Source organism: Nelumbo nucifera, chromosome 3 (assembly GCF_055504915.1).
Source record: "Nelumbo nucifera cultivar China Antique chromosome 3, China Antique-T2T, whole genome shotgun sequence".
Taxonomy (NCBI): domain Eukaryota; kingdom Viridiplantae; phylum Streptophyta; class Magnoliopsida; order Proteales; family Nelumbonaceae; genus Nelumbo; species Nelumbo nucifera.
Window position 1 is genome coordinate 13307661 of NC_142651.1, and position 27512 is coordinate 13335172.

General features: G+C 36.4%; 1 protein-coding gene and 1 pseudogene across 1 annotated transcript; both read left to right on the forward strand.

Moving 5' to 3' along the window:
- The first annotated feature begins 3344 nt into the window (after positions 1–3344).
- On the forward strand, positions 3345–26443 carry LOC104596849 (alpha-amylase 3, chloroplastic-like). Its single transcript, XM_010258181.3, has 13 exons — positions 3345–3698; positions 3789–3919; positions 4246–4300; positions 4391–4513; positions 4726–4846; positions 5453–5799; positions 7866–8605; positions 9807–9996; positions 11945–12051; positions 21291–21540; positions 22133–22255; positions 23358–23525; positions 25909–26443. The coding sequence occupies exons 1-13, from the start codon at positions 3438–3440 to the stop codon at positions 26065–26067; spliced, it is 2775 nt and encodes a 924-aa protein (XP_010256483.1). The 5' UTR covers positions 3345–3437; the 3' UTR covers positions 26068–26443.
- Positions 20817–20978, forward strand: LOC148800963 (U2 spliceosomal RNA; annotated as a pseudogene).
- Positions 26444–27512: the final 1069 nt, after the last annotated feature.

Consider the following 27512-nt stretch of genomic DNA (forward strand, 5'->3'; position numbering starts at 1 on the left):
TCAGATTTGGATCACCCCCTATCTAATTCGATATGTATTATATATTTATAAATATATATAATACATATATATGTTATTTATTTACTTATAAATATATTTTTATATTATATTTTTATAAATTTGTTATATTATTTATTTTTTATAAAAACATGTATATATGATGAAAATAATTTAAAAATACTTGTATTTTTTGTTTTTACTTTATTATTTAAATTAGTATTTTTATTTTATTTTAATAATTTATTAATTTTTGAAGAAAACAAGTCAGATCAGATTCAACTTACTAATGGGATTTGAATTCAAATAAAGTCCTATCAGATTCAATCAGATCTTCTAATTGGATAAGATCCAACATGAACAGTATCGGATCGGATTTGAATACACCCTGATTCAAATTCAATCCAATCCGCTTGCATCCCTAATGTAGAACTATTTCTCATCGATGGGGAAGCTGATTCTACCCACCATCATTGTTCTATGTCGAAGTGTTTCAATGCTAGTAATCTTTACCCGCCATTGCCACAAGTCACTGTTAGACTACGATATGCTTGGGGAGTGGTGGAACACCTATATGATCATCAACGGTTGAGACAGAGCTGGTGCCTGAGTTGGGACGGAGGAGCGGTGATAAGGTGGTGGAAAAGAACACTTGAGTTTTGAGGGATGGGGTTGGAGGAGTATTTGGTGGATAGGGGGATTAAGGAGGTGATAATCATAGGGGTTATGATGAATTTGTGTTGTGAGTCGACAACAAGAGAGGCATTTGTGAGATGATTTATGGTTTTCTTCTCAATGGAGGTAATAGCCACTTTGATGAAAGAGCTGTGTGAAAGTAAATGTTGATGATGCTCAACCGTGGAGTTCCTCGGAAACACAAGAGGCAATGAATAAAGCAAATCAGAGATTTATTTTCATTGGTGGAAAATGAGATTGCTTCCAAAATTTTGATGTACATTTATACCCCAAAATCAAGGAAAATACTGACAATATTGCATATTTTCCTCGATTTTCAGGCTTTTTTCACATCTTTACCAAACAACAGGAAAAACGACCCAGGATGCATGTTTCCCTCAAACTGGGTTTTGCACTCTTTCCAAACGAAGACTAAGGCTCAGTTTGGAAGTAGTACAAATGCAAAACTTTACATTTTATATATACTTTGCATCCTACATATTTGCATTTATACTCTTTCTAAGCTATTTTGAATTTGCACCATAAACAAACAACATAGCCAAAGAACAAAGGTCAGCAAAAGCAGTTTAACCCAAAATCGTCAAAATCTAATTTGATCGTAGGGACAATTGGATTCAAGTGAACTAGACATACAATGATATCTGCTCATGTTTTCTATGTAAAGACACTTCCCAGTCTTGTCGGCCTCGTGAAGCACTCCAGATTTATTGTCCACCACTCACTATCTGCCTTCACTTGCATTACACATGGACATGGCCATCGTATATTGTGAGATGTGCAATTGCAGTGTAATGTGGATAGGGCGTGAGTAGGAAATCTAGGTTTTTTGCGAAGTCAAATTTGGATTTGCTCATTATAGAGTTCATTTCACACTGAATTCATGGCATGTTGCAGTCATGTAGGAATGGCAATAGGGTAGGTTCAGGGTGGGGATCATATTCTCCATCCTCAACTTTGATTCTGAAATTAATCTCCATCATTATCCTCGATCTCCGCCAAGGATAAAAGTTGTCATCCATTCCTGATCCCTGACGGGGACGGGTGCCCTGCAGGGACCCATTCCTACCTCATCAAAGCAATCCCCATCCTCAACCTGATGGGGTCGGGGAAGTCAGGTTTTCATTGGGGATAGGGAAAATTGCCATCCCTACAGCCGTGCATGGCAATATACAAACTACTGAAGATATTCCAGTGTGCGGCTGCAAGTGCTATGTGGATGGTGTGAGGCATGCTTCTATGAATATTAAGCCCAAATTCTGCAAAGGTGTGATACCTGAGATTGGACTGCCTACCAACAAAACACGTTCCAAACCTCTACCAACTTCATCTCACACTACAAATTTCATACACGGCGAGTCCCGCTTTTATGGTGTATCCCAGATTCAAGTTAAGATGTGCAGTATGAGATGACGTTGGTAGAAGGTTGGAACATGTTTTATTGACAGAAAATCCCAATTCGTAATACCTACCAATTGCAATCAAGTGTCTGGATTTGATCCTCATACAAATCTTATAGCATGTTCTAGTCGTACATCAAGAACATCTTCGTGGTACTTGTATATTATTTTTGGAAAAATATGGATTTGACTAATGCAGATTTCTGATTTACACTGTAGAGTTATAAATATTCAAAAGGACTACAACCCACACTTTATGCACCAACCGTCCATAAATTGGCATCAATTCCAAATTGACACCTACCCACCAGTAGTTTAGCCTACAAATTCTGACCCTGAGCTGAATAACCAATCTTCCTGTTATTTTTTATGGGAGATGTTTCCGATGCACGTGGGTGTGACTGTGAATGAAAGTCTGGTACGAGGAGTGTTGTGTGTGTAGCCGATCCCAATTCTACAATCGGGCATTTTGTGGAGACAGCAGTGACTAGTAAGGGGTAAGGGAGTAGGGACTTGCTACAAATAAAACGCTGCCAACCATGTCCCAACAAACTACTTCGGCCGCACATTAGGAACATCTCCCTTTCATTACTGGGAAAATGTTCCCAATTACGGCTGCAGTGGCTAGTTGGGACATGATGGGAGCGTTTTGTTGATAATCATTGTTAATCGACTAATGTAATGGCAAGTGTCATCATTCAATCAACCATTAACGGAACCGTTAGCCTATTGGATTTTCTTCTCTATCCATTTCCTATCGGGATCGGCGTGTTCCTGATTGATTCCTTCTTTCATTGTGACGGTGATGGCTTGCACAACGTGTACGCATAAATACTTATCTAATTCTATCTGGTAACATAATTGGATTGGAATCTTTTTGACTCTGTCCTATGATCCTGGGTGACTGACCATAGAGCTATCTAATGATTCCAATTCAATAATTACTTGCATTTTCCATCTCGTTCACTGAAACTTGGTTTGGTACGTGGATTCAATGGTTCTGATTGGTGATTGCTTTCCTTTATGTGCTCCGTCAGATTAAAATCCCGTTGATTCAACATACGCTATTAGATTTCCATATTTAGAACGTTGACACTTTGAATCCACGTAGATCAAAAGCGGAAATTAATTTTCAAATTATTCAATAAATATCCCCACCATGGTTTTTTTAAATAAAAAAATCCTGTCCACTCTTGCAATAATTTTGCAAGAACAGGACAGAAATTATTAGTACATAAATATCTGTTGCATACAATTACTGCTTAAAAGACATTACGGCTGCAAAAAGTTCAAAAGTTCCAAGCTTTCTGCCTCTCTCTCTCTCTCTCTGCTTGCGCTGGATCGAGAATGTCGACGGTTACACTAGAGCCTCTGCTTCACCAGTGTTGCAGACAAAGGGTGATATTTCGCCTAGAATCGAAGAAACTAAGACCATCTCGTGTGAATTACTCTCCGAAACTGTGCTACCACCGCAGGTGCTTCTGCAACTCCAAACCTTATAGGTTTCGGACGGTTAGGAGTAGTTCTACTGATGCAGCTCTGGTGGAGGCTTCCGAAGCTGCGGACGTCTCTTTTAGGGAGACTTTTCAGTTGAAACGTACTGAAAGGGTATGTTATGAATCATCTCATACTCGTATATATCCTCTAGTAGTTTATCCTCTTCCACGTTTGAACTTGTGGATGTACGATTAATGGCAGGTGGAAGGTAAGATCTCGGTGAGGTTGGATCCAGGAAAGGATGAAGAGAATTGGCAGCTTACAGTAGGATGCGATCTTCCAGGGAAGTGGCTCTTGCATTGGGGTGTAAACTATATCGATGACGTTGGCAGGTTTGCTATCCTTTATGGTCAATGCTTTTCAAATATGTCACTTTGAAATCTTATTCGGTTACTTGGTTCCCAAATTACAGAGAGCATTTGGCATGATCAATACGGGGCCATCCCGCCATGTTAACTAGTGAACATGTAGATATTATAATTCGGTCTCTTGTTATTTTGGAGTTTATGCTTTTATCTTTTTTTATTTCTTATTGAATTATAATAATTAGAATTTATAAATGGAGGCCTTCTGAAATGATTAGAATTTATAATCATTATTGAATTATAATGATTAGAATTTATAAATGTTTTATGTATTTTTTTTTTTTAATTTTCAGCGAGTGGGATCAACCTCCACCTGAAATGATACCTCCTGGCTCCATTCCCATTAAGGTATCTATGGTACTCCTGGATTATGATGCTGGTGGATTAACTTTGCCTATGTCTTTTCTACGTAAGTACATATTACTATTGCCTTTTCAGGATTATGCAATAGAGACACCCTTGAAGAAGTCGTCATCAACTTCTGAAGGCGAAACATTCCATGAAGCGAAAATCAAATTTAACTGTAACAGTTCAATTGTAGCCATAAATTTTGTTCTGAAGGTCCAAACTTCCCACATTTTGCAGTCTCCAAAAAACCAACTCTCTTTTTTTCCTTTACTTTTTTTTCATTTTTTTTTATTCTTGTTTTTGAATGATAGCTTAGTTCTTTCTGGTGATCCTTTTTTTTTTTTAAATACTAATGGGCGTTTTAAACTAGCCATACTAGTATATACATATTTTAGAAATTTTCTATTTGGTGTTTCTGAATATAGGATGAGGAATCTGGAGCTTGGTGTCAGCACAGAGGAAGAGATTACAAAGTGCCCCTTATAAGCTACCTTCACGAAGATGCCAACATAATAGGTGCCAAAAAGAGCTTCGGTATATGGCCAGGTTGTGTGTATTGCTAATATGCAGTGTTATCCTCCATTTTTGTTGTTGATCAAGAATTTTTGTTCATTCTTACTTCTCCTTATCAATAGGTTGCTTGCTTATTTTATCCTTGTTTTAGTGTCATACCATACAGGAAAATTTCCTTTCTAATTTATGTTTAACCACAAAATTGTATCAATTTTCATCACCGTGATCCATCTGCATAATGGACAAATTTTTTAGATAAATCATGATGTTGTGGAAAATTGGATGGGAATATGCTCATTATGATAGACTTTAATGTTCTACATACTTCTAGGGTGAAATTGTAACACAAATTGCTGAAGATGTTCAATTATATTCTAAATAAAAAGTATCATATTTAATATACTGTTTACATAAAATGGAAAATATTGAGAAGGTTCAACAATAATCTTTAGTGATTGGGATGGGCAAATTTGTCCTTTACTGCCTAATGCTTCTTTTGGTATAAGGTAATTAGATATATTTATCTGAAGTACATTAATCTCATCTTCTTGTATATTTCATATCATTGTTGAACTGCTATTTAAGGTTCTAGATAAGTTGACTAAAAGATAGAATCCACTACTATCTCATGAATTGCAGGAGCTCTGGGGCAAATACCTAGCATTCTTCTGAAACCAGAGAAACCTACACATGAGGAAGATACTGGTGAAACAGATGATAAGAAGCAAAATAAGTGCCTTGAAGGATTCTATGAGGAACATCCTATTTTTAAAGAAGTTCCTGTTCAAAACTACATGACTGTTTCTGTTAGAAAATGCCCAGATAAAGATAAGAATCTTATTCATTTAGACACTGATCTGCCTGGAGATGTTATTGTCCACTGGGGTGTGTGCAGAGATGATGATAAAAAGTGGGAAATTCCAGCAGCTCCACATCCACCACAAACCCAAGTTTTCAAGAAAAAGGCTTTGCGAACTTTGTTACAGGTACAAAAATGAAAAATGTTTTTACCTATATTTTGGAACTAAATAATATTTTTGTCAGCCTGTAGATGGTCACTAGACTTGTTTGAGTCTTATACTGGGAATAACTAAAACCAGTTACTTTGATTCTAAGGAAGTTGAATGTGTTGTAAACCTGATGGCTTTATCTGTTCTCATGTTCATGTAGATTGGCACTGAATCACAACTTAAAAGATTCTCGTGAAGTAGATCATTAATAGGGAGGGAGATGAGGCAATAGTGTATATATGACCCTATGTTTTATAGACTTGAACAAGTTGCAGGTTCATACATGTAGAAATGGACCCCAGCATGAAACTTGAAGGGACTCTTTACCAAGTTTATGGTCTATGGAAATTAAAACATTATATTCTTCGGCTAAGTTTGAAAATGAATGTAAGGTTATAATATCTAATATAATTATAAATTGTTTTAATTGTTTACTGTTCTTTACATCAACCTACAATGTTACATTTAATTGTCCTCGTTCCATCAGTTATGGCATTATATATAACATAAAAGATTTTTTTGTAACCTTTATTATTATTGATTTAAAAAAAATTCTATGAGATGGGAAGTTCAGGCTGGTACTACCACCTAACCCTACGATTAACATTACAATTCCTCAACTGACTAATCACCAATTAGGATACACCCATTGCTGAATCCTATTTTCTCGTGCTCCTCAAGTTGAGACATCATACTTATCTCAGATTCTGATTGGTCCTAGCCTCCTACCAACATCCATTCAGACAACATGGTCATCAATCACAAGATTAAAATTTTAGGTCCAAAACGGGTCCCATTTTATGTCAGACATTTAATTTTTTAGTTATTATGCAACCCTTTGTCCATCCCTGTTCTTGTCACAGGTAAGTAACATAGGTTAGGCCACACTCTGGGTTGGTCCCACGCAGAGGTTGATGCTGTTTGTGGTTCTCTAATTTCCAAATAATTCACTGCAAATACATTTTTAATCTAGCATATGTCTTTTCTTTTAATACTTAATTCAGATGGTTAAAGTCATTCTGCATGTATGGATTTCAGTATGGATAAGTAAAGTATTGGTGTAGCATTTTGAGGTCTAATTAATGGTTTTGTGTGCTACATTTTTGACATGCACAGAAAGATTCTTTCAATAATAGAGTACCTCTTTCTTTTTCTAATAGTTAAAACGAATGATTGACTATTAAGCTATGTTTGGTTTGATAGAAAGTAGGAGAGAAACAGAAAGTTGAGGGAACGTTCTTAAGGAATGTGAAATTTCTCGACACAGCCTTTTCCCTGACTTTCTGTTTCTCTATTCTTTTCTGTCAAACTAAATGCAGCCTTAGATATCAACTTACATTAGGGAAAGTGATATTTTAACCTGATTGGGAGTACTGGAGGCTAAATTGATCCACATGCTTTGATCAATGGAATGGGGAGAATAAAAGGAAGATTGTGGTGTTCCAGATCCTTTATTTGACCATGGAATGTCCATAAGTTATACACACTTAAATGCTTTGGTGACTGGCATACAGGGTGCAGGAGGACCTCGTGCAGAGGGTCTTGAAAGCAGTTTTGAAACTTCTTATCTAGTAAGGGTGCATAGTTTTGATGCTATGGGCCTATTGATTGATCATTTGTCATGTTCCTTGGAACCTGTTATTTTGAGTTTTTTTTTTCACTGATAAAGTGTTACTTTTCCTGAGAAGATAATATTATGCAAAGGAGAATTGCTATTAGATCTGAACTTTCTTGACTAGAGGTGGTGTTTGAATCTATCTTTTGGATGGTTCTATATTCATTGTGGTCATTGCTCCTTCTCATGAGCACAAAAATATCATGGTGATATATTTCAAAATAAGTGACTGGATGTGTACACTTTTATTCATGAATTATTTCTAGTTCTCTTTTTTACTTAAATTTATCTAAACTTCAAAAGTTCATGTCTAGGAGTTCACCTTTCTACTTTGCTTAGTTTTTCAATTTAGACTACTCTGTTAGGCTTCTAATTGCAAATACTTAAAGATTGTTTTCTTTTTTAATACTTGGACCTCCCTTTGCAGCCAAAAGAGGATGGGCATGGATGTTGGGGACTATTCTCTTTAGATAGGGAATTTAAAGCATTGCTTTTTGTGCTGAAACTAAATGAGAACACTTGGCTGAATTATATGGGGTGTGACTTCTATGTTCCACTTTCAAAAGCCAATAGCTCTCCTGTGCAAAGCAGTCAAAGTCAAACTGAAGGTCAGGGGAAGCAAGACATCTTATATCTTCCCAAAAGTGAAGTTTCTGAAGTAGTTATTAATGAAAGAGATGAATCAAGTTCTTCAGGAATATCTGGAAAAATGGCAGATGCTGATAAGGTTGTTGCTCAGGGTGGTTATACTGATGGTATCATCAATGAAATAAGAAATCTGGTAAGTGATATCTCATCTGAAAAGAGTCATAAAACAAAAAACAAGGAAGTACAAGAAATCATACTTGAGGAAATTGAGAAGTTAGCTGCCGAAGCCTATAGTATCTTCAGAAGCTCTACTCCAACATTTCTGGAGGAGGCTATTTCAGATGCTGAGACCTTGAAACCACCTCTGAAGATATGCTCAGGAACGGGCTCAGGATATGAAATACTCTGCCAAGGATTTAACTGGGAATCTCATAAATCTGGTAGATGGTACATGGAGTTAACTGAGAGAGCCAGTGAATTATCTTCACTTGGTTTCACTATTCTATGGTTACCACCGCCTACAGAATCCGTTTCACCTGAGGGTTACATGCCAAAAGATTTATACAACCTCAATTCCAGGTATTCCTAGACAACACAAAAAAGCAACTTTTGCTTTCCTAAGTTATATGCAAACTTTTTTTCAACCTATTGATCCAAAAAAGGAAAAACGTTTCAACTTAAACTAAGCCATAGAGGATATTACTTACTAGTATTTGTATGTAATCATCACATTTATAACATAACTCCATCAATATCTGTTCCATTATAATCAGCACATGATTACTATAGCCCTACATGCCAACTGTTAGCATCTTCTTGGATGAAAAATTAATACTTCATTTACTATGATTTTTTTTTTTATATTTCAATTTGGATCTTTCAACTATTGTAATGGATAATTCTCTGGTTTAATAATTAGCTAGGAAGTTTTCATGTTAAGTCTTTGAACTAATGTTGGTCCTGGCTATCCGGGGAGTTGGTAGGGGGACAGGATATGAACCTAACCTCTGGCACTTTTTTTGCACAAGGTAGCCACTTTCAGACTTGAACCTGTGCTCTCAAGCTTGTCATCCCGAATTTTACCAAACACCAATTTTTGGCTCATATTGGATCAATAATTTAATGTATACAAACAATTTTTTACTCATAAAGATCAAGTTCATTGCAGGTACCTTAGAATATTTCTTCTTTTTTCACAGAATGCCACACCTATGCTAATTTCCAATTACTACCTTTGCTATTTGTGGTTTTCCCATCTGAACTTGTCTCTTTATATATTTGATAGCAGTAGATAAAGACACCTTAGGAGCAAAACTGTAAAGCTAGAATACTGATCACTCTCTTATAGTTTCGTCCCAAGAATATGGACCCCACTGTTAAGGCCTGATGCAATCATGGTTGAAAGTAAGAATGTTCAAAGAAACTTTTTTCTGCTTGTAGTTCTCTTTGATTGGGCCCCATTGTAGACTGGTTACTCACTTGTTTTAGACTGGATACAACCTCTACTTGAATTCTATCATCTCTTTTTCTATAGTCTCTCCTAAAACCTAAGCTTTCAGTATGCATTTTATTTTTTATGGTCCTTGCAAAGAATTCATGGATTCCTCAATGAAATGACCAATGCCTGACATGATGAAGTTCTACTCTTCAGTGAGCCTGGTATATATTTCTTTCTTTTTTCATGGAACAGAATAATCATATATAATGATCTGATAATTAGATACCATTATTATTTTGAACAGAGGGCCTTCATATTGACCTTTATCATGGTATATACCAGATATGGAAGTACGGAGGAACTAAAGTTAGTCGTGAAGTGTTTCCATCAAGTTGGCATCAAAGTTCTTGGTGACGTTGTCTTAAATCACCGTTGTGCTCACTATCAGAATAAAAGCGGTGTTTGGAATATTTTTGGTGGTAAGTTGAATTGGGATGATCGTGCCGTTGTTGGAGATGATCCACATTTCCAGGTATGAAATGCAACTGGATGACTGTTCATCAGTAGTAGATTTAGGCTAAATGTTTTATCCTGTACTCATTTCATGTTAAAGGAGATTTTGTGTGCAGTTAAATAATATAGATATTATAACAAGTTTTATGGTCTACATCAAGGTTTAATGTATTGTAAATGCAAGGTATCGGAAAGGTAATTTTAACAGACGTATTGGGATGCGCTTGGATACGCATGGATACGGACGGAAAACTAGGATACACATAAATATTCTAGAAAACTCAAATAAATACTAAAAAATATATTAATAACAATAGTTATAAGTTTTATATGATTGTAAATAAGTTATTTAATTTAATGGTTTATATAAAGTTCGAGATATTGGACCATAAAACTTTTATTATCATGCATAGTATATTTTTTGTCCTCCTTAGAGCGCAATGTATTTGCATATGAACATCAATCTGAACATCATAGATATACATAAACATGCTAAAGTATTGGGAGACATAATTGTTTATGGAGTAAATTGATAACTCATAGAAGATAAATTATAGGGAGAAGTACCAATCAGCCCAGATCAGAATTCTCTAGCCCCAAAGTACAGGGGGAATGCATCCTGACCGTGAATTGATGCCAAATTCACGGGCAGGATGTGGTTTATAGGGGGGCAGAGGGCTAGTAGTAGGGGGGGGGGGTGGAATTCAGAATTCTGCATCATGTGTTTTTGTACTTCTCCGTAAATTATATGGTGTTTGGATTAGCTAAACTTAACGAGCATGGTAAGAATGTCATATAAAGCGTATGAATATAATAGAAGTGTCAAAGCATTTTGATTGATAACATTAATTTTTTGGTTTCTGTTGGCATAATTATATTATATTAATTGTATGTAATACAAGGTCAAGTTGAATGAAGTTGATTCTTACTCAAATCTAGTGTCAAGATTCTTGAATTCTATTGGTGATAATTGTTAGTAAGGAACATGCAAAAAAGAAACTTTCTTCTGATGTTTCCTTTTGAAGTCCTGTCAGATTTCCCTTTTATTATTTCTTTTCAAAGTAAAGTTCCAATTTTACCTGTTGTACTTCATGGAGATAGAATTTAAACCTTACATCTCCAATAGGAGCATTTTGAATCAGAAAGACTCTCTAAAAGTGGAATCTCTTCTTTCTTTATGATGCTTTTTATCTTCACCTTATTTCTATATATCTTCTCTAACTAAAGTTGTATGCATTTCTCTAGTTTGGATTTTTTAGTTCAATAGATTACCTCATGAACCAGGTACAGTTCAGAAATTGCAAAATTTAGATAGCCAAATAGTATAATTCTACTTTTGAATGGTCAATGATGTCATGGAAAATAGTTAGATAGAAGCGTTTGATCCTGGAAGGTGATTCAAAGGTGGTGGTTAGCTGGTTGAAGAAAGAGGACAGTGGATTGTGGAACTTTAACAATGAAAAGAAACAGTTCTTATGGCTGTGTAGGGACATTGAGATCCAATACAGTTGGGTGAAGAGGAGTACCAACTCATTTGCGGATGGGTTGGCCAAGCAAGGGGTGAATAGGGAGTCTGTCTTTTGGGCTAGTTTTTAATTTTTTCTCTTTGTTTCCTCTTTGTATTCTGTTATTGGGGAGCTAAGATACTTTATCTACCCTCTTGTATCCATAATCCCTCTTTTCTTTTAATTTAATGAAGCTGGTGTTATTGATAAAAAAAAAAGTTAGATAGAAGTTAATTATTGGAATATTATGGTTGACTCAAATGCTTTTGAATGGGAAGCAAGTTTCGTGCATCTGTTTCCTAGTTTACAAACCTTTTGACTTTAAGGAACACTTCAAATTTTGTTTCATTTTGTGAATTTCAGTCTCCAAGCTTTAGTACTCCACCTGTTACATGCCCTCCATTTCTATATTGTTGTATCTACATTTTGGGATCTCTGATTTTCCTTCCTTTTGTATTACAGGGCAGGGGAAACAAGAGTAGTGGGGATAACTTCCATGCTGCTCCAAACATTGATCATTCACAAGAATTTGTGAGAAATGATTTGAAGGAGTGGCTCTGCTGGCTGAGGTTTGACAAATCCTAGCTTTCTTTATATTTGTTCCCCTAGGGGTTCCTTTAATACATCATGTGATTCATCTTTTTTTTCCTCTCTCTTGACTTGTATAGCTCAAATTCATTAAAAAATGGTTTCAAGACTTGGCCATTTATTGACATTTAAAGGGCTGGATCATGGGTTAGAAATTTCTTTGTCTAGTTAACCTACTTATGGATCACATCTTGTCGTAACTTAAACTTGATTACATGTATGCAATACATCATAAGGAAAAAAAGGAGTGCTTTTTTGTCCTAAAATTGAGAAACTTATTTCATCTTTAATCGGATCAAGAAAGTTGAAAATTACACCTACAGTAATTAGATAATGCAAGAAAAGAAGAAAAGAGAGAAAGAGAAAGAAGAAGAAAATAGAGAAAGAGAAAGAGGAAGAAAAGAAGTTTTCAGCATGATTTTCGAACCGCCATTGACCCAGACGGTCAGACCGTTTGTCTCGGGAACCATCTAGGCAACCGGTTCCGTTTTACCCCAAATCCGATCCCTGGCCAAAAACTGTTGAATCGATCAACAACCCGTTGACCTGAGCAGTTGAACCGTCTACCCGTTCAACGGTTTTGGCCATTTTTATTTTTACTTATTTTTTTATTTTTTTTAATTTTTGTTGTCAGAACTGGCCGTCCGTTCGAACCGGACAGTCGAACCGTCGACCTAGAAACCGGTGGCCAGAATGGTTCCGTTTTTGGGTCATTTTTTAAAACCATGGTTTTCAGCAATAGGTTGTGGAAGAAGAAAAGAAGGGAAGAGAGAAAAGAAGAATTCGAACCTCTCTCTCTAGCCCCCTTTCATCACTTTTATTAATAATTTTAAGTCTGAGTACAATTACTTGGATGCCCTTAATGGGGCAGCTAGCATTAAAGAGATAATTAAAGAAAATAAAAGAAGGCCCATAAAGCCCATAACTAAGAAAAATAACTTTTAAACACTACTTAAAAGAAATGAAGAACACTAGGACCCATTCGGCCCATTCTCACTACAGTCCCCCTCAAGCTTAGCATAGATGTCAATCATGCCCGGCTTGCTTAGATAATGTTGAAGCTTTGCCTTTGGGACTCCCTTAGTTAGAAAATCTGCTAGTTGCTCTTCTGATGCAATGAAAGGTAGGCACACCTCTCTTGAAGCCACTCTCTCCCGTATAAAGTGTTTGTCTACCTCAATGTGCTTAGTTCTATCATGCTGAACTGGGTTTTGAGCAGCGCTAATAGCAACTTGGTTATAGTAGAAAGGTGGTGAAATAAAAATCTGCAAAAGAAAAGAATATTTCTTGAAGAAGAAGAGAAGAAAGGAGAAAAGGAAGATAAGAGATTTGAGAGAGAAAAGAGAGCAATAATGCTGGCCGCCCTCTTCACTATTATTTATAGTCTGAAATAATAAAGAGTACAAAGACAAATATGCCCTTATAAGGTGGCTAACACATAAAACAATTAAAATAACTGCTCAAAAAGGACCCAACAAGAGTGTTGTGGTCCTCACTTCCTATCTAAACAATAAATAATAAAAAACTATCACTATAGACTACACAATTTGTCTAAAATCTCAACACTCCCCCCCAAGTTGGGAGTAAATGTCACACATTCCCAACTTGCGTAGATTGTATTCAAGCTTATTCTTTGCAACCCCTTTGATGAAGACATCATCCAATTGTAGTTCAGAGGAGACATAAGGCAAGCAGACTTCTCTAGTTGTCACCCTTTCTCTTATGAAGTGCCTATCAACCTCAATGTGTTTAGTCTTGTCATGCTTAATTGGATTATGGGCAATATTTTTTGCAGCTTGGTTGTCATAATATAATATCATGGTCTCCTTAGCTTTTATTCTAATCTCACTTAGTAGAGATCTCACCCAAAGTAGTTTTGAAACATCATGAGCCATAGATCTATATTCAGCCTCTGCACTTAATCTAGCCATAACTGACTATTTTTTTACTCTTCCATGAGACCAAGTTTCCTCCCACAAAGGTGCATACCCTTGATGTAGATCTCCTGCCATCTAAGCAGCCTGCCCAATTTGCATCTGTGTAGGGCTCCAACTTTAAATTTTCATGGTCTAAGAAAAGAATCCCTTTACCAGGATGCTTCTTCAGGTATGCAAGTATCCTCTCAATGGCTTCCCAATGCTGAACCCAAGAAGCATGCATATACCAACTCACAACACTAACAACATAGGAGATGTCTAGACGTGTCATACATAAATATAGTAGCCGGCCTACCATCCTCTGATATCTTCCCACATCCTTAACCAACTCACCATCAAAAGCATTAATTCTATGATTTGGGTCAATAGGAGTATCAATTGGTTTAGTTCCTAGCTTCCCAGTCTCCTGTAGTAAGTCCAACACATTCTTCCTCTGAGAGATGAAAATCCCATACTTGGATCTTGCACCCTCAATCCCCATAAAGTATTTCAATTCACCTAGACCCTTGATCTCAAACTCTTGATGTAGTGACTTCTTGAGTGCATCAATCTCCTTCAGATCATTTCCTGTAACAACTATACCATCTACATATACAATCAATACTGACAAGAGTGTCGCTCTCCTTCTTACAAAGAGAGTATGGTTGGATTGAGTCTATGTGTACACAAAACAGATAAGTGCTCCTCTGAACTTGTCAAACCATGCCCTAGGTGACTGTTTCAAGCCATATAGCGATTTCTCCAGCCTACAAACTTTTCCCTTACCAACATTCTCATAAAAACCAACTAGAATGTCCATATATACCTCCTCTTGCAAATCACCATTAAGGAAAGCATTTTTAACATCAAGCTAGAATAGAGGCCATGAATAGGTAGCTGCTAGGACAAGAGAATCCGAACTAAGCTCATCTTAGCAACTGGTGAAAAAGTATCAAGGTAAACAATACCATAGGTCTGTGTATACCCTTTTGCAACCAACCTTGCCTTGTACCTCTCTATGCTGCCATCAACCTTTTATTTCATAGTAAACACCCATCTGCATCCGATTGTCTCTTTGTCTGTAGGAAGATCAACTATTTCCCATGTTTGATTTTTAACCAAGGCTTCCATTTCTTCTTGCACAGCTAGTTTCCACTCAAGTTTGGAGAGAGCCTTATTGACATTCCTGGGTATAGACACAGAATCCAAGGAAGAAAGGAAAGCACGATAAGAGGGTGATAAGGCACTGTAGGAGAGGTGGTGTGAAATGCAATGGGCTATACACTTTCTCTTCCCTTTGCGGAGTGCAATGGGAACATCAAGATCAAAGGGATCAGCTGCCACAATAGTGCTAGGTACATAAACATCATTATCAGGGGAAATAACAAGCTCAAGCTCAAGGGAAATACCTGGAACTGTATCAACCAAACCTGGGATCTCAGATGGACTGATGGAGAGTGGTGCAAGTTCTTCTATCTGAGCATGTATGGAGTCAACCCTCTTCTGGTGGCGTTGATATGTGAGGCTGGCCGTAGTGGATCGGGCAATGGGACTGTAGTTGCTGATGGTGGAATAGGTGGATCAGATGAAGGAACAAATGACACCAGAAGAGGGACAGGTTGTGAGTTCTCCTCCCCAAAACACTCCCCCTGATGAGAACCACTCAAGAAAAGGAAAGAATACTCAAAAAAGGTAACATCCATAGTAACAAAGTATGAGGACAAGTCCTTCTCAAAGTATTCTCTAGCATTATCTGATTTGAAGACTTTAGTCCTCACTCCAAATTGTGTGAAAACCATCTGGTAGAACTGCCACACCAAAATGGGTACTTCATCACGTGATTTCATCATATATATCCAAGAATACCGTGTATGATCATCCACAAGCAAGAGAAAATAACGGTAACCACCCATGGAAGAAATGTGGTAAGGACCCCATACATCGGTATGAACAATATCAAAATCAAAGGAACTTCTTTTATTACTCGGTTTAAAAGAGTGTCTACAATGCTTTTTGATGAGGGTGGATTTGGCCCCCAACTCGGCCTAGTCAGCTCGGCATCCAAGTCCTTATCCAGCAAAAATTCTCCACTTCGGCCTCTGAGTCATCGGCCACCTAGAAGTAGTCCGAACAACAGGGTGCTGCCAAAAAACCCTTCATCACTTTCCTAACTGACAGTTTTCACATTCCAAACTAGACAACTGAATAGAATCAAACAACTTTGGAAACAAAAACCTCAATGAAATGAAAGAAAGATGACCAAAACGATTATGCCAGAGCATAAACTCACTGACTCAGATTCACTACTACTACTGTTACTAACATGATGGCTTGGGTGTGTCATAATCTCATCCAGAAGGTAGACTCCATTCACCTCACGACTACTCCCAACCGTCCTTTGTGATTCTAGGTCCTGCAAAACACAATTACCCGAAAGAAAGGTCATTGAACAGTTCAAATTTTTTGTCAAAGAGCTTACTGAAAGAAGATTAGTGTGGAGTTTAGGGGCATGTAAGGTAGAGGATAAAGTAATGTCATTAGTCACTCTAAATGTCCTTTTCCCAGCAATGGGAATATGGGAACCATCTGCTGTAGAGACTCTATCTCTACCAAAGCACAACTGGTAAGAACTAAAGAAGGTAGATATATTGGTCATGTGCTCAGATGCTCCTGAGTCTATAATCCAGGGAGGTCCCTCCTTACTTGAGGTGGATACATGATTTGCAACTGCATATGAACTACCTGTATGAGCAAAGGAAGTAGTATGTTTGGCTCCTGCATTGTTCTGCCCATCTGAAGAACTAAAACTGGCTGAATCCTTCTTACGCATAAGTTGTCCATATTTTTCCAATTCAATCCTCATTGTTGCTGCTGCAATGGACTCTAGATCATCTTGGGAGAGGGGTCCTGAAGGGCCTCCTGTAATTGCCACATTTGCATTTCCCTTCTTGTTCTTGATCCGAGCTGGTACGAGATGAGGGTAAAGCTTTCAACAGGTGTCTCTGATATGCTTAGTCTTCTCGCAATAGTCACACACCAAATCCTTCTTGTCCTCCTTCTAGCCTCACTACTCTTCCTGTCTCCATTTGGCTTAGATTTAACTGTACTAACCATAGCTGGCTGATCAATCCCAGGTTGTCTCAACATGACATTCCTCTTGCTCTCCTCCCCAGAGACAAAGGCATAAGCTTGAGAAAGAGTCATACTTTCTCTAGAAAGGAGATGTTGCCTGGCAATGTCGAATTCAAGGTTCAGCCAAGCCAAGAACTCAAAAACCCTATTCTTTTCTACCAACCCTTGATAGGTTGTTGCATCCTTCATACTCTCCCAAACCACAATTTCTAAGTGGTTGATCTCCTGCCAAAGGATTTTCAGCATGGAGAAATAGGTGGCAAGAGGTCTACTCCCTATTTTGTACTAATCACCTATTTCCTTAACTGATAGGCTCTAGCTACATTTTGTTTCTAGGAATAGGTTTTAGTCACTCCATCCCAAATCTCCTTTGTAGTATTAGCCCACAAAAAAACTTTTACTAATGTGAGGTAACATAGAGTTACACAACCAAGTCATCACCATGTAATTCTCCTATACCCACCGGGAGGGATCTATATCAGGTTTCTTCTCCTCCCCAATGATGTACACTAGTTTTCCACGAGCACCAATGGCCATCTTGGCTGATTGTGCCCATTCTAGATAATTTGAACCATCAAATTTCACTGTAGTAATAATTCTAGACCCAAAAATATCACAACACCCATACCCATGTTACTGGTGGACTTCTGCTTAGTACTCCAACTCTCCATTTTACTTTAAATAGTTCAAAAGCAGAAAAAAAAAAAATTAGGTAGAGAGCCTCCAAGATCTAATCAATTTCACACACAAAGGTAACAGACCTTTCCGGAAGAAGAAAACCCTATCCGAAGAGAAATCTCTCTCCTCTCACTGTCTCCCACCGGAGAGAAAAGTGAATCGGCCATTCCAGAAGGCCCAGAAAATTCTAGAAACCTAACCGCCCCTATAGAATACCTAGAGAAGTCCAACAATACTTGAGCACCCAAGATCAAATCAAAATTGAAGAGTCCAACTTGACTAGGACTCTTCCTCACACTCCAGTTCTTCCTAAATTTGATGCCAAAACATAGATCACCCAACTGATGACTAGATCACACCAAAAAATCCAAGAATTGGGCAATCTGAAGTAGATCGATCAGCCCTTTATCTCCTCATGCAATCGGTTAATCTAGGACTACATGAAAAAACTTCAAGAAACCCTAACCTTGCTCTGATACCAAGGAGAAAGGTGCTGAAATAAAAATTTGTAAAAGAAAAGAATATTTCTTGAAGAAGAGAAGAAAGGAGAAAAGGAAGATAAGAGATTTCAGAGAAAAAAGAGAGCAATAATGCTGGCCGCCGCCCTCTTCACTATTATTTATAGTCTGAAATAATAAAGAGTACAAAGAAAAATATGCCCTTATAGGGAAGCTAACACATAAAACAGCATAAAACAATTAAAATAACTACTTAAAAAGGACCCAACAAGAGTGTTGTGGTCTCCATTTCCTATCTAAACAATAAATAATAAAAAACTACCACTATAGACTACACGATTTGTCTAAAACCTCAACAGTTATCACAATACAACATTAGTGGCTCGTCACATGAAATACCCATTTCATTAAGGAGAGATTTAAGCCATAACAACTCAGAAACACCATGGGCCATAGCTCTATACTCCGCCTCAGCTGAAGATCTAGCAACCATTGACTGCTTTTTGCTTCTCCATGAAACAATATTCCCGGCTACCATAGCACAATATCCTGATGTGGGTCTCCTATCATCCACATTTCCTACCCAATCAACATCTGTATATGCTTCTACCTTCATCTATCCATGTTTAGAAAATAATATACCCTTCCTAGGGGTTCCCTTAAGGTAGCATAACACCCTTTCTACAGCAGCCATATGTGTGTCTCTGGGAGCATGCATGAACTGGCTGATGACACTTACAACATATGAAATGTCTGGACAAGTCATACATAGATAAAGAAGTTTCCCCATTAATCTCTAAAGCACTCCCCTGTCAGCTAAAAGTTCTCCATCATTAGTTGAGAGTTTATGATTCACATCAATAGGGGTAGAGGCAGGTTTAGCACCAAGTTTTCTAGTCTTAGTAAGAAGGTCTAGCACATACTTCCATTGAGAAATAAAGATACCTTCCTTAGACATAGCAACCTCAATGCCCGGAAAATACTGCAACTTCCCTAAATCTTTAATTTCAAATTCAGAACTGATAAACTTCTTGAGAGCACTAACTTATTTTGTATAACTACTAGTAACAACAATGTCATCTACATAAACTATAAGGAGTGTCACCAGAGTGCCTTTTCTCTTAACAAAGAGGGTATGGTCTGATTGAGTCTGAGTGTAGCCGAATTGAAAAAGAGCAACACTAAACCTGTCAAACCAAGCACGTGGAGATTGTTTCAGGCCATAAAGTGATTTCTTCAATCTACACACCTTACCCTGCATTTCCTTGCCATATATACCAGGAGGAAAGGACATATATACCTCTTATGAGATCACCATTCAGGAATGCATTCTTAACATCAAATTGATACAAAGGCCAATCATAGCTCACGACTAAGGATAAAAGAACTCTCACCAAAGTCATCTTAGCAATTGGAGAAAAGGTCTTAGTGTAATCTATCCCATATACCTGGGTATATCCCTTGGCAACAAGCCGAGCCTTACACCTCTCAATTGACCCATCTACACGATACTTGATAGTGAAAACCCACTTGCACCCAACAGGTTCCTTCCCAGCTGGCAAGTCAACAATATCCCAGGTATTGTTTTTATGAAGGGCTTCTATTTCAGTACTCATAGCATCCGTCCAATCTGGTGTGGCTAAGGCTTTTGACATAGACTTTGGGATGGATTGAGAGGAAATGGAGGCTAGAAAGGCATAATAGGATGGGGACAACAAGTTGTAGGAAAGGTGTTTGGAAATACAACAAGTTGTATATATATATGAGATATGCATAGTTTAGAAAATTTTTTTACTGTGACTCCTATAATTCTATGAGTAGGAGCCATTGATAGGTTCATTGGAAAAAATATTGAGATTATGTTTATGAGACTGAGAACATGGGTTTAAGTCTAAGAGCAGCCACTTTGTGCAAAAAAATGCCAAAGGTTAGGTCCCTATCCAGTCTATACCTCCCGAGACACTAGAAAGCTGCCTCTGTTGTTGGTTAATGGTTAATGGCCCTTTTACTCCTATAACTTTATGGTTATAAAAAAAGAACCTTATTAAATGGTTAATAGACAAAAAAGGGCCACTACCCAATGTTGGTCCCAGCTATCCAGGGTCTTAGGAGGGGTGGACTGGATACAGACATACTCTTTGGCATATTCTTGCATGAAGTGGCTGCTTTTGGACTCAAACGCACCCTACTCTCAATCTCATCAACCCAAGATTTTACCATTGCACCAGGCAATGACCCCTAAAAGTAGACAAAAAATTAAAAAATAAAAACAAAAGATAGATATTTTATATAAGAACAATAAAGAAAGGCATTAGTGTAACTCTGTACTCATTTTCTTCTCATTAATAAAATTTATCTTTTCTTGCTGATAAAAAGGCATTAGTGTTGTTGTAAGTTGCATGGACATCAAAGAAACATAGTTTCAATTTGATCTAGTCAGAATTCTACAGCAGTCTTTCCGATGACACAGATCCTCATCACTTTGCTGAGTATCAGCATGATGATCTTGGACTTGACTGTACGTTGTTCTCAAAACATGGATGTAGTCATTTACTAAATTTGATACCTTTCTCGGCCTTTTGGATAAGATCAAGTGTAGTATCTGTTCTGATCATTTACTAAGTTTGCTTATCCTAGAGGTGGTCTTCAATTAACTTTTTGGAACTATGTTGCACAAATTCTTGGTTTGTGCTGCATATATTTGCAATATCCGAATATCCGAAATAACAGTGCAATGCATATACCCATCTATTATTGAAATTGTAACAAAAGAAGAAGAGAAAAATACTATTTTAGGCAACAAATTCCAATGCTTTTGCTTTTCTTTTACTCTTCCTGATGTAGAATTTTCATTTTCATTCTTCATTTAAAGTCCATTCCTCCTTTTCTCAAAAATAATTTGCATTGTACATTTAAAGTCGAACACTTCATGTTCAGTTAAGATGTTCTTATTTAAGTCCATTCCTCCTTTGTGTCCTATGATAAATGGTTTTTGAAAGCATTATAATATGGTTTCTGCTGAAACATGGCATGTAGGGAAGAAATTGGGTATGATGGATGGAGACTTGATTTTGTACGTGGGTTCTGGGGTGGTTATGTCAAGGATTACTTGGAAGCAACTCAACCCTACTTTGCAGTAGGTGAATATTGGGATTCTCTCAGTTATACATATGGTCAAATGGATCACAATCAAGATGCACACAGGCAGAGGATTATTGACTGGATTAATGCCACTAATGGAACTGCTGGGGCATTTGATGTCACTACAAAAGGAATCCTTCATTCTGTAAGACTGTAGTTAGATGTCTTCCTGAATTGTTTATGCAATTTTTCTCTTATGCTATGGACAATTCACTAGTAAATTACTTGAATCTTTGTTCACCATAACAATTGATAAGATAGTAATTGACTCATCCCCATTCCTAAGATTATTCATCCACAATATGTCAAAGATTCTCTTTATGTTCTAACATGACCAAGTATATTAGTCAATTCCAGTTCCACTTTCACTTTCTGTAGCCTAAGCACTGTTTCTGCTCGAATATCCCTGTACAACTGCTGTCAAAGAGCTCCCAAAAAGCTTTGCAAAGGTTCTAATTATTCTACCAACACCCTTATCTTCACTTTTCTAACATCAGATTTTAAACTGGAAGGGTTTCCTTATACTTTTGTCCTTCAATTGTAATACTTCAATGATCTCTCTGTGTCCAATTATGCATGATGGGAGTACAACTGGTAAGGCGGCTTATCATTGATTATTTATGTTAATTTTGCCTGTGTATAGCCTTTTCATATGATGGAAATTGAGATTATAATATTCTTTATTTTGTAATAAAAGCATCACGATATTCTTATGATATGTAAATTCTTCAAAATAGGCTCTTGAAAGATGCGAGTATTGGAGGTTGTCAGATCAAAAGGGAAAACCGCCTGGGGTTATTGGGTGGTGGCCATCACGTGCTGTTACCTTTATAGAGAATCATGATACAGGTTCTACTCAGGTTTGGACTGTTTCTATACTTTTGTATTCCCCCAAGTTTATGCATCCTTCCATTATTTCACAGTATTTCCCAAATTTTCTGTTTCATGTCATCTTTCCTATCAGGATAGGAGCATTATTATAGTGCACTTAAGAACCAATGGGCCAGATGCCAACTCAGAAAACTGTCCTTGGGGATGCCAGTTAATAGAAAAATATAGAGCCTTCATGGAACCCACCTTATATATCATAAGCCTAAATTGGTTTTTTACAAAATAAATAAATAATTGCAGGAGCCATGGTCTCTCTCAGCCTCCCTTGGTTTCATTCCTGCAAGGAGTACTCTTTGGTTTAGAAAAATAAGCATTTCTGTGTAAACATTTCAAAACCAAGAGGTTAGATATGAAATTTGTATATCCTGACAAGATGATGCTTATTTTATGGACTACAACTTTCTTATTTAGTTATTAGTTTCCAGGTTAAACATCTCAGAAACATGTAATGTTCCACTGAAGGAAAATAATTAAGGAAACAAGTTTTCTTTCTCCATTTCTATATCGTAACATGTTTAATCCATAGGTTGCTCCTGTTTACAATTGTTTGTCACCTGAAAAACAGGTAATAGTCTAAAAACTACAAAAGTTTTGGACTACCGTAACTATTTGACTATTTGAGGTTGATTTTATCAATCATCTTAGTGTCAAAAATTAAAACCACTTTCTCTTTAGTTGGGAAAGTTTTTGCTGTATTACTATTTTTCCTATTAAATTGTCATGATTAATGCATTGGCTATATATGGCGTGTCATTAAGGGCAGATAATTTTATTCCATCTAAAACAGAGGTCAACCCCTGTATACAACTGCCCCATGACAACTGGTTTATTTAATCCTTGTAAGATGGAGGCCTAAACTGCAGGCAGGAACCCGGATGCAGGAGTTGTTGAACAGAAGTTAGATGTGTTGACATGGCCCCATCTGTTTATTTTATTGTTAAGAACTGAATATACTATTTTTTTATTTCACTTTTGGGATTCCTCAAAGGATGTCTATTAAGGTATGGAAGACCATTATCACTAGTTTATATTGAAAAGATTCGCTAACTTGGCATTCTGTTTATTCTGAAGGGTCATTGGAGATTCCCAAGTGGAAAGGAGATGCAAGGGTACGCCTACATCCTGACTCACCCAGGAACACCAGCAGTCTTCTATGACCACATTTTCTCTCACTATCAGTCAGAAATTTCAGCGCTAATCTCACTAAGACACCGTACTAAGATTACCTGCAGGAGTGCTGTATGTACCCTAGATCCCATTCACTTTCCAAAATTATTATTATTATTATTATTATTATTATTTTAGTTTTACTTGTGAACATATTTTCTTTTTCCTAGAAGTGGGGGGAGATAAAAAGTGGGCTGTGCATGCTGGGTTTGTTGGTTAAGACAGACCTGTTCAGAACTTCAGATGATACATCTATATATATATATATACTAAAAGGCAATGTGCCAAGCTGGCACTTTCCCTGCTTCCAGGTTTCTTCTCAAAGTCATTTACTTTTTTTCTGTTTTTTATTGAATTTTATAATTTTAAAATTGAACAAAATAATTCAAGTGACCAATCACCTTTAAGACTTTTAACAATCATTAATACATCATTAACTCTCTCTCTCTCATCTTTTCCATTAAGTCTTTTCCATTATATATATATATATATATATATATATATATATATATATATATATATATATATATATTAGTAAAGATTAATTATATTGAAATTGAGATTCAAAGATATATTATTGCATTAAACTGTAATTATTAGTAAAGATTAATTATATTGAAATTGAGATTCAAAGATATATTATTACGCTAAATAATTTACTTCCGTTCAAAATTATAATCCATTTATATTCCATTTGAAAATAATAAAAATTAATCAACGATAATAAAAATAACTTAGTAAGTTACTTAAATAAAATAAAAATAATTATTAATTATTGTTGTTGATAAAAATATTTTTTATTAATATAATAAAAATAATTTAATTAATAAAATGAATAAGATAAATAAAAAACTAATATCAATTTAAAATTAATATAAAACTAATACAAAATTATCAAACAATTAAAAATAAAATTTATATAAATGTCATAAGGAATTTAAATTTAATAAAAAATTAATATACTTAAATAAATTCAATTTATACTAAAAATAAGGAAAATTATAAAAACCTCTTTGGGTTTTCTAACAATCCTATGAAGCTCCCCAGTTTTTTGACCTTAACAAAACCTCCCCTATTGTTTTGAAAAAAATATGCAAATGCCTTCTTTTCGTTAGCATTCCAAATAAAAAATGTTGATGTAATGCATTAATTCTACTTCACTTCAGCCTTTTTACCTTATTTTGCCCAAGAAGAGTAAAGAGAATTATTCTTTGAAAGTCATCTGGAAAAATAAATTAGTAAAGGGTAAGGTTGAAACTTTAAATTATGTATGATAATGCATTAACAATGATAAGACTTCAATGTCTATTTGCACTTTTTTCTCAAAACTATAAGAGGCCTTTGTTTGGGTCAAAACACAAGGGTGGTTTATAGAATTGTTTTAAGTGGATGCTTTTTTATAAACTTACCTAGAAATAATACAAGAATAATAATAAACCAATAAAAATTAATAAAAAAAGTTTTTTTCAAATTTATCTAGAGAATAGGAAATTGGTCATTCTCACTAAAGTGCAATTTAAATTGTGATTGGCTAAACTAGACATAACCCCAAAAAATAATACTTGAATTGAACTTAGATGGACACCACTTAATTGGAAATGTCATAGAGATCCATCTTCAATTTTGCTTATAAATAAAACCCGTGCATCAAGTAGAATCCACCTTGAATATAAGTCCATGTAGTTAAAATATAACCTTTCTTTTGTAAGCATTAAAATATAACAATTGAATATAAGTCCATGTAGTTAATAGAAGAAAGGAGGCACTACATCTTTTGTTGCTGTGTTGACCTTCCTTCGCAAAATTTAGTTCAACTTCAAGGGGCTACGTGAACATTTATTACCTATAAGATCTGGGAATTGGTGCTTTTCCATTTATTGCCAATATTAATAGAATCCACCTTAAGAACCAACCAAGTAGAATCGAGTATGTTGAGAATTCAAAAACCACTATTTGGCTTTTGCCTAACGAACTCAAACCAATACAGTTTTATCTGCCATTTCTAGACTTCTTGCTGCGAGCTGGATCTGCTTGTACTGTGAACATGATTCAATTTCCTCAAGGATCTGTATTCAACAAAAAAAAATCTTGATTCTCTTCATCATTCATCTTATAATCATCTTGGAATTTCATTTATTTTTTCCCGTTTTCATTGTCGATGTTGTTCACTATGGTGAGTTTTTGCAATGTTTATGATTATACACCTAGGGATGGATGGACAGGCAGAGTTGTTCTTCTTGCCTCTAACATGTAGAATATGATCCAAGTGATTATTTATGGACCCAAATGAAAATTCGACCCACCCTGGGTGTATATGATGCTACCGCACAGGGAGGGAAAACAGTTCCTTCTATTTCAGTGCGGATTATACCATTTTCTGAAATTGAGGTGCTGTCTAGTTGTCTACCTGCTTTGAAGGTCATGGTTTATTGTTCTTGTCTGATGAATGATTCAGGTTCAAATAACCAAAGCAGAGCGAGAAGTATATGCAGCCGTTATTGATGAAAAGGTAGCTATGAAGATTGGACCTGGCTATTACGAGCCTCCCGGTGCTTCCGGGAGATGGGTTTTGGCTGTTGAAGGGAGAGATTACAAGGTTTGGGAAGCATCGTGAATTCGTGATAACACTATGGCATTTTCTGTATTCCATGCAGTATGTTTTGATCCATGGAATGCTTCCACTTTGAATATCATTAATATTATCCACAAAACGAGCTGAAGCTACATCAGAGGAGGATGCCTAATGGTGATATGGGTGTGTGGCCTGTGTCAACCTCAATATCCCACAACTACTACTGAGTTAATAAGGGGATTAAAGTAAATCAGCTTTATGTAAAGGACCAATTTGGTTCCTAAAAATACCTATAAAGTGTAAAATAAGGTGGAAGTTGCAAGGATTCAGAGCTGTAAAATGAGAATATTGATCGCATTATCTTTACAGTGTAAAATTTGTGGAAGCATTCTTCAAGAATAAAGCATTATTAGTGCCATCTTTCTTCCATATAAGAGAATAAGTTTCTACTAGAAATGTTATTTTCTTCGTTTGGAAACAAAAATAAGAATTAATGGGCAAGTGGGCAATTATATATATATTTGCTCCTGCTTGCTTTCTACAAGTTATGTCATACTCGCTAATTCTTGCCTATATATATGGCAACTCTGGGAAACTAAGCGCTGGTTAATCTGACAAATTCGTGGATACATTCCGAGGAGGCTGCACAGAGAGCTTAAACTCCCCAAAAGGTGAAAAAGCAAAAAAAGTTCAGACTAGTCGGTGACTGAATACTCAAGCCCAAATTACTTTGTTACTCTACTGAATCACTGTAAGGTAATTTACGAGTCCAAATTACTCTGTTACTTATACAATTTACGTGTATAGACTATAGAGCCCATGCGGTCTGTTCTTGCTTACCAATTTGTGCATTCAATGAGGTAATTACATTTTTGGAAAAAGAAAAAAAATATTATTATAAATTCTTCATTTCCATTGTTTCAGACAAGCATGCATGTTTGTAGTACAGTGGGTGCTCACGGTTCGGTTGGCATATTTTTTAAACTGAACCGGTCCTTTGGGTTTTTGCAATATTCGAAACTGTAATTCATAAATGAATAATTAATGAGCCAGTTAACACCTTTGCACTTTCATGTGATTTTTAGATTTACAGATTGGAATAAAAGATATAAGGCAACTTTTAAGCTCTAATATCAATAAAAAGAATAAATTTAATAAAATAAAAATTACTGTTCATCTAGATTCATCAGAGCCGCCACCGCCGCCTCCGGCACGTCTCCAACTGTCGTCTCCGACAGCCGCCTCCGACTGTCGTCTCCAACGATCGAGAAAGCGTCGCTGATAATCGGTCACCGGCATCGAGAAAGCGTCTCAGACCAGTTTAAAATCCGACTGTCATCTCGTCCGTTGGGTACTGTTGCTCATCTCCTCTGTGTTCATGCGAACGGTCTTTTTGGAGCCTTCACGATCTTTTCCACCTCTTCGTATTTCAAATTCCGAGAATTCTCTGATTTTAAACTCGTAGCATTATCAACCGATATCTTTTC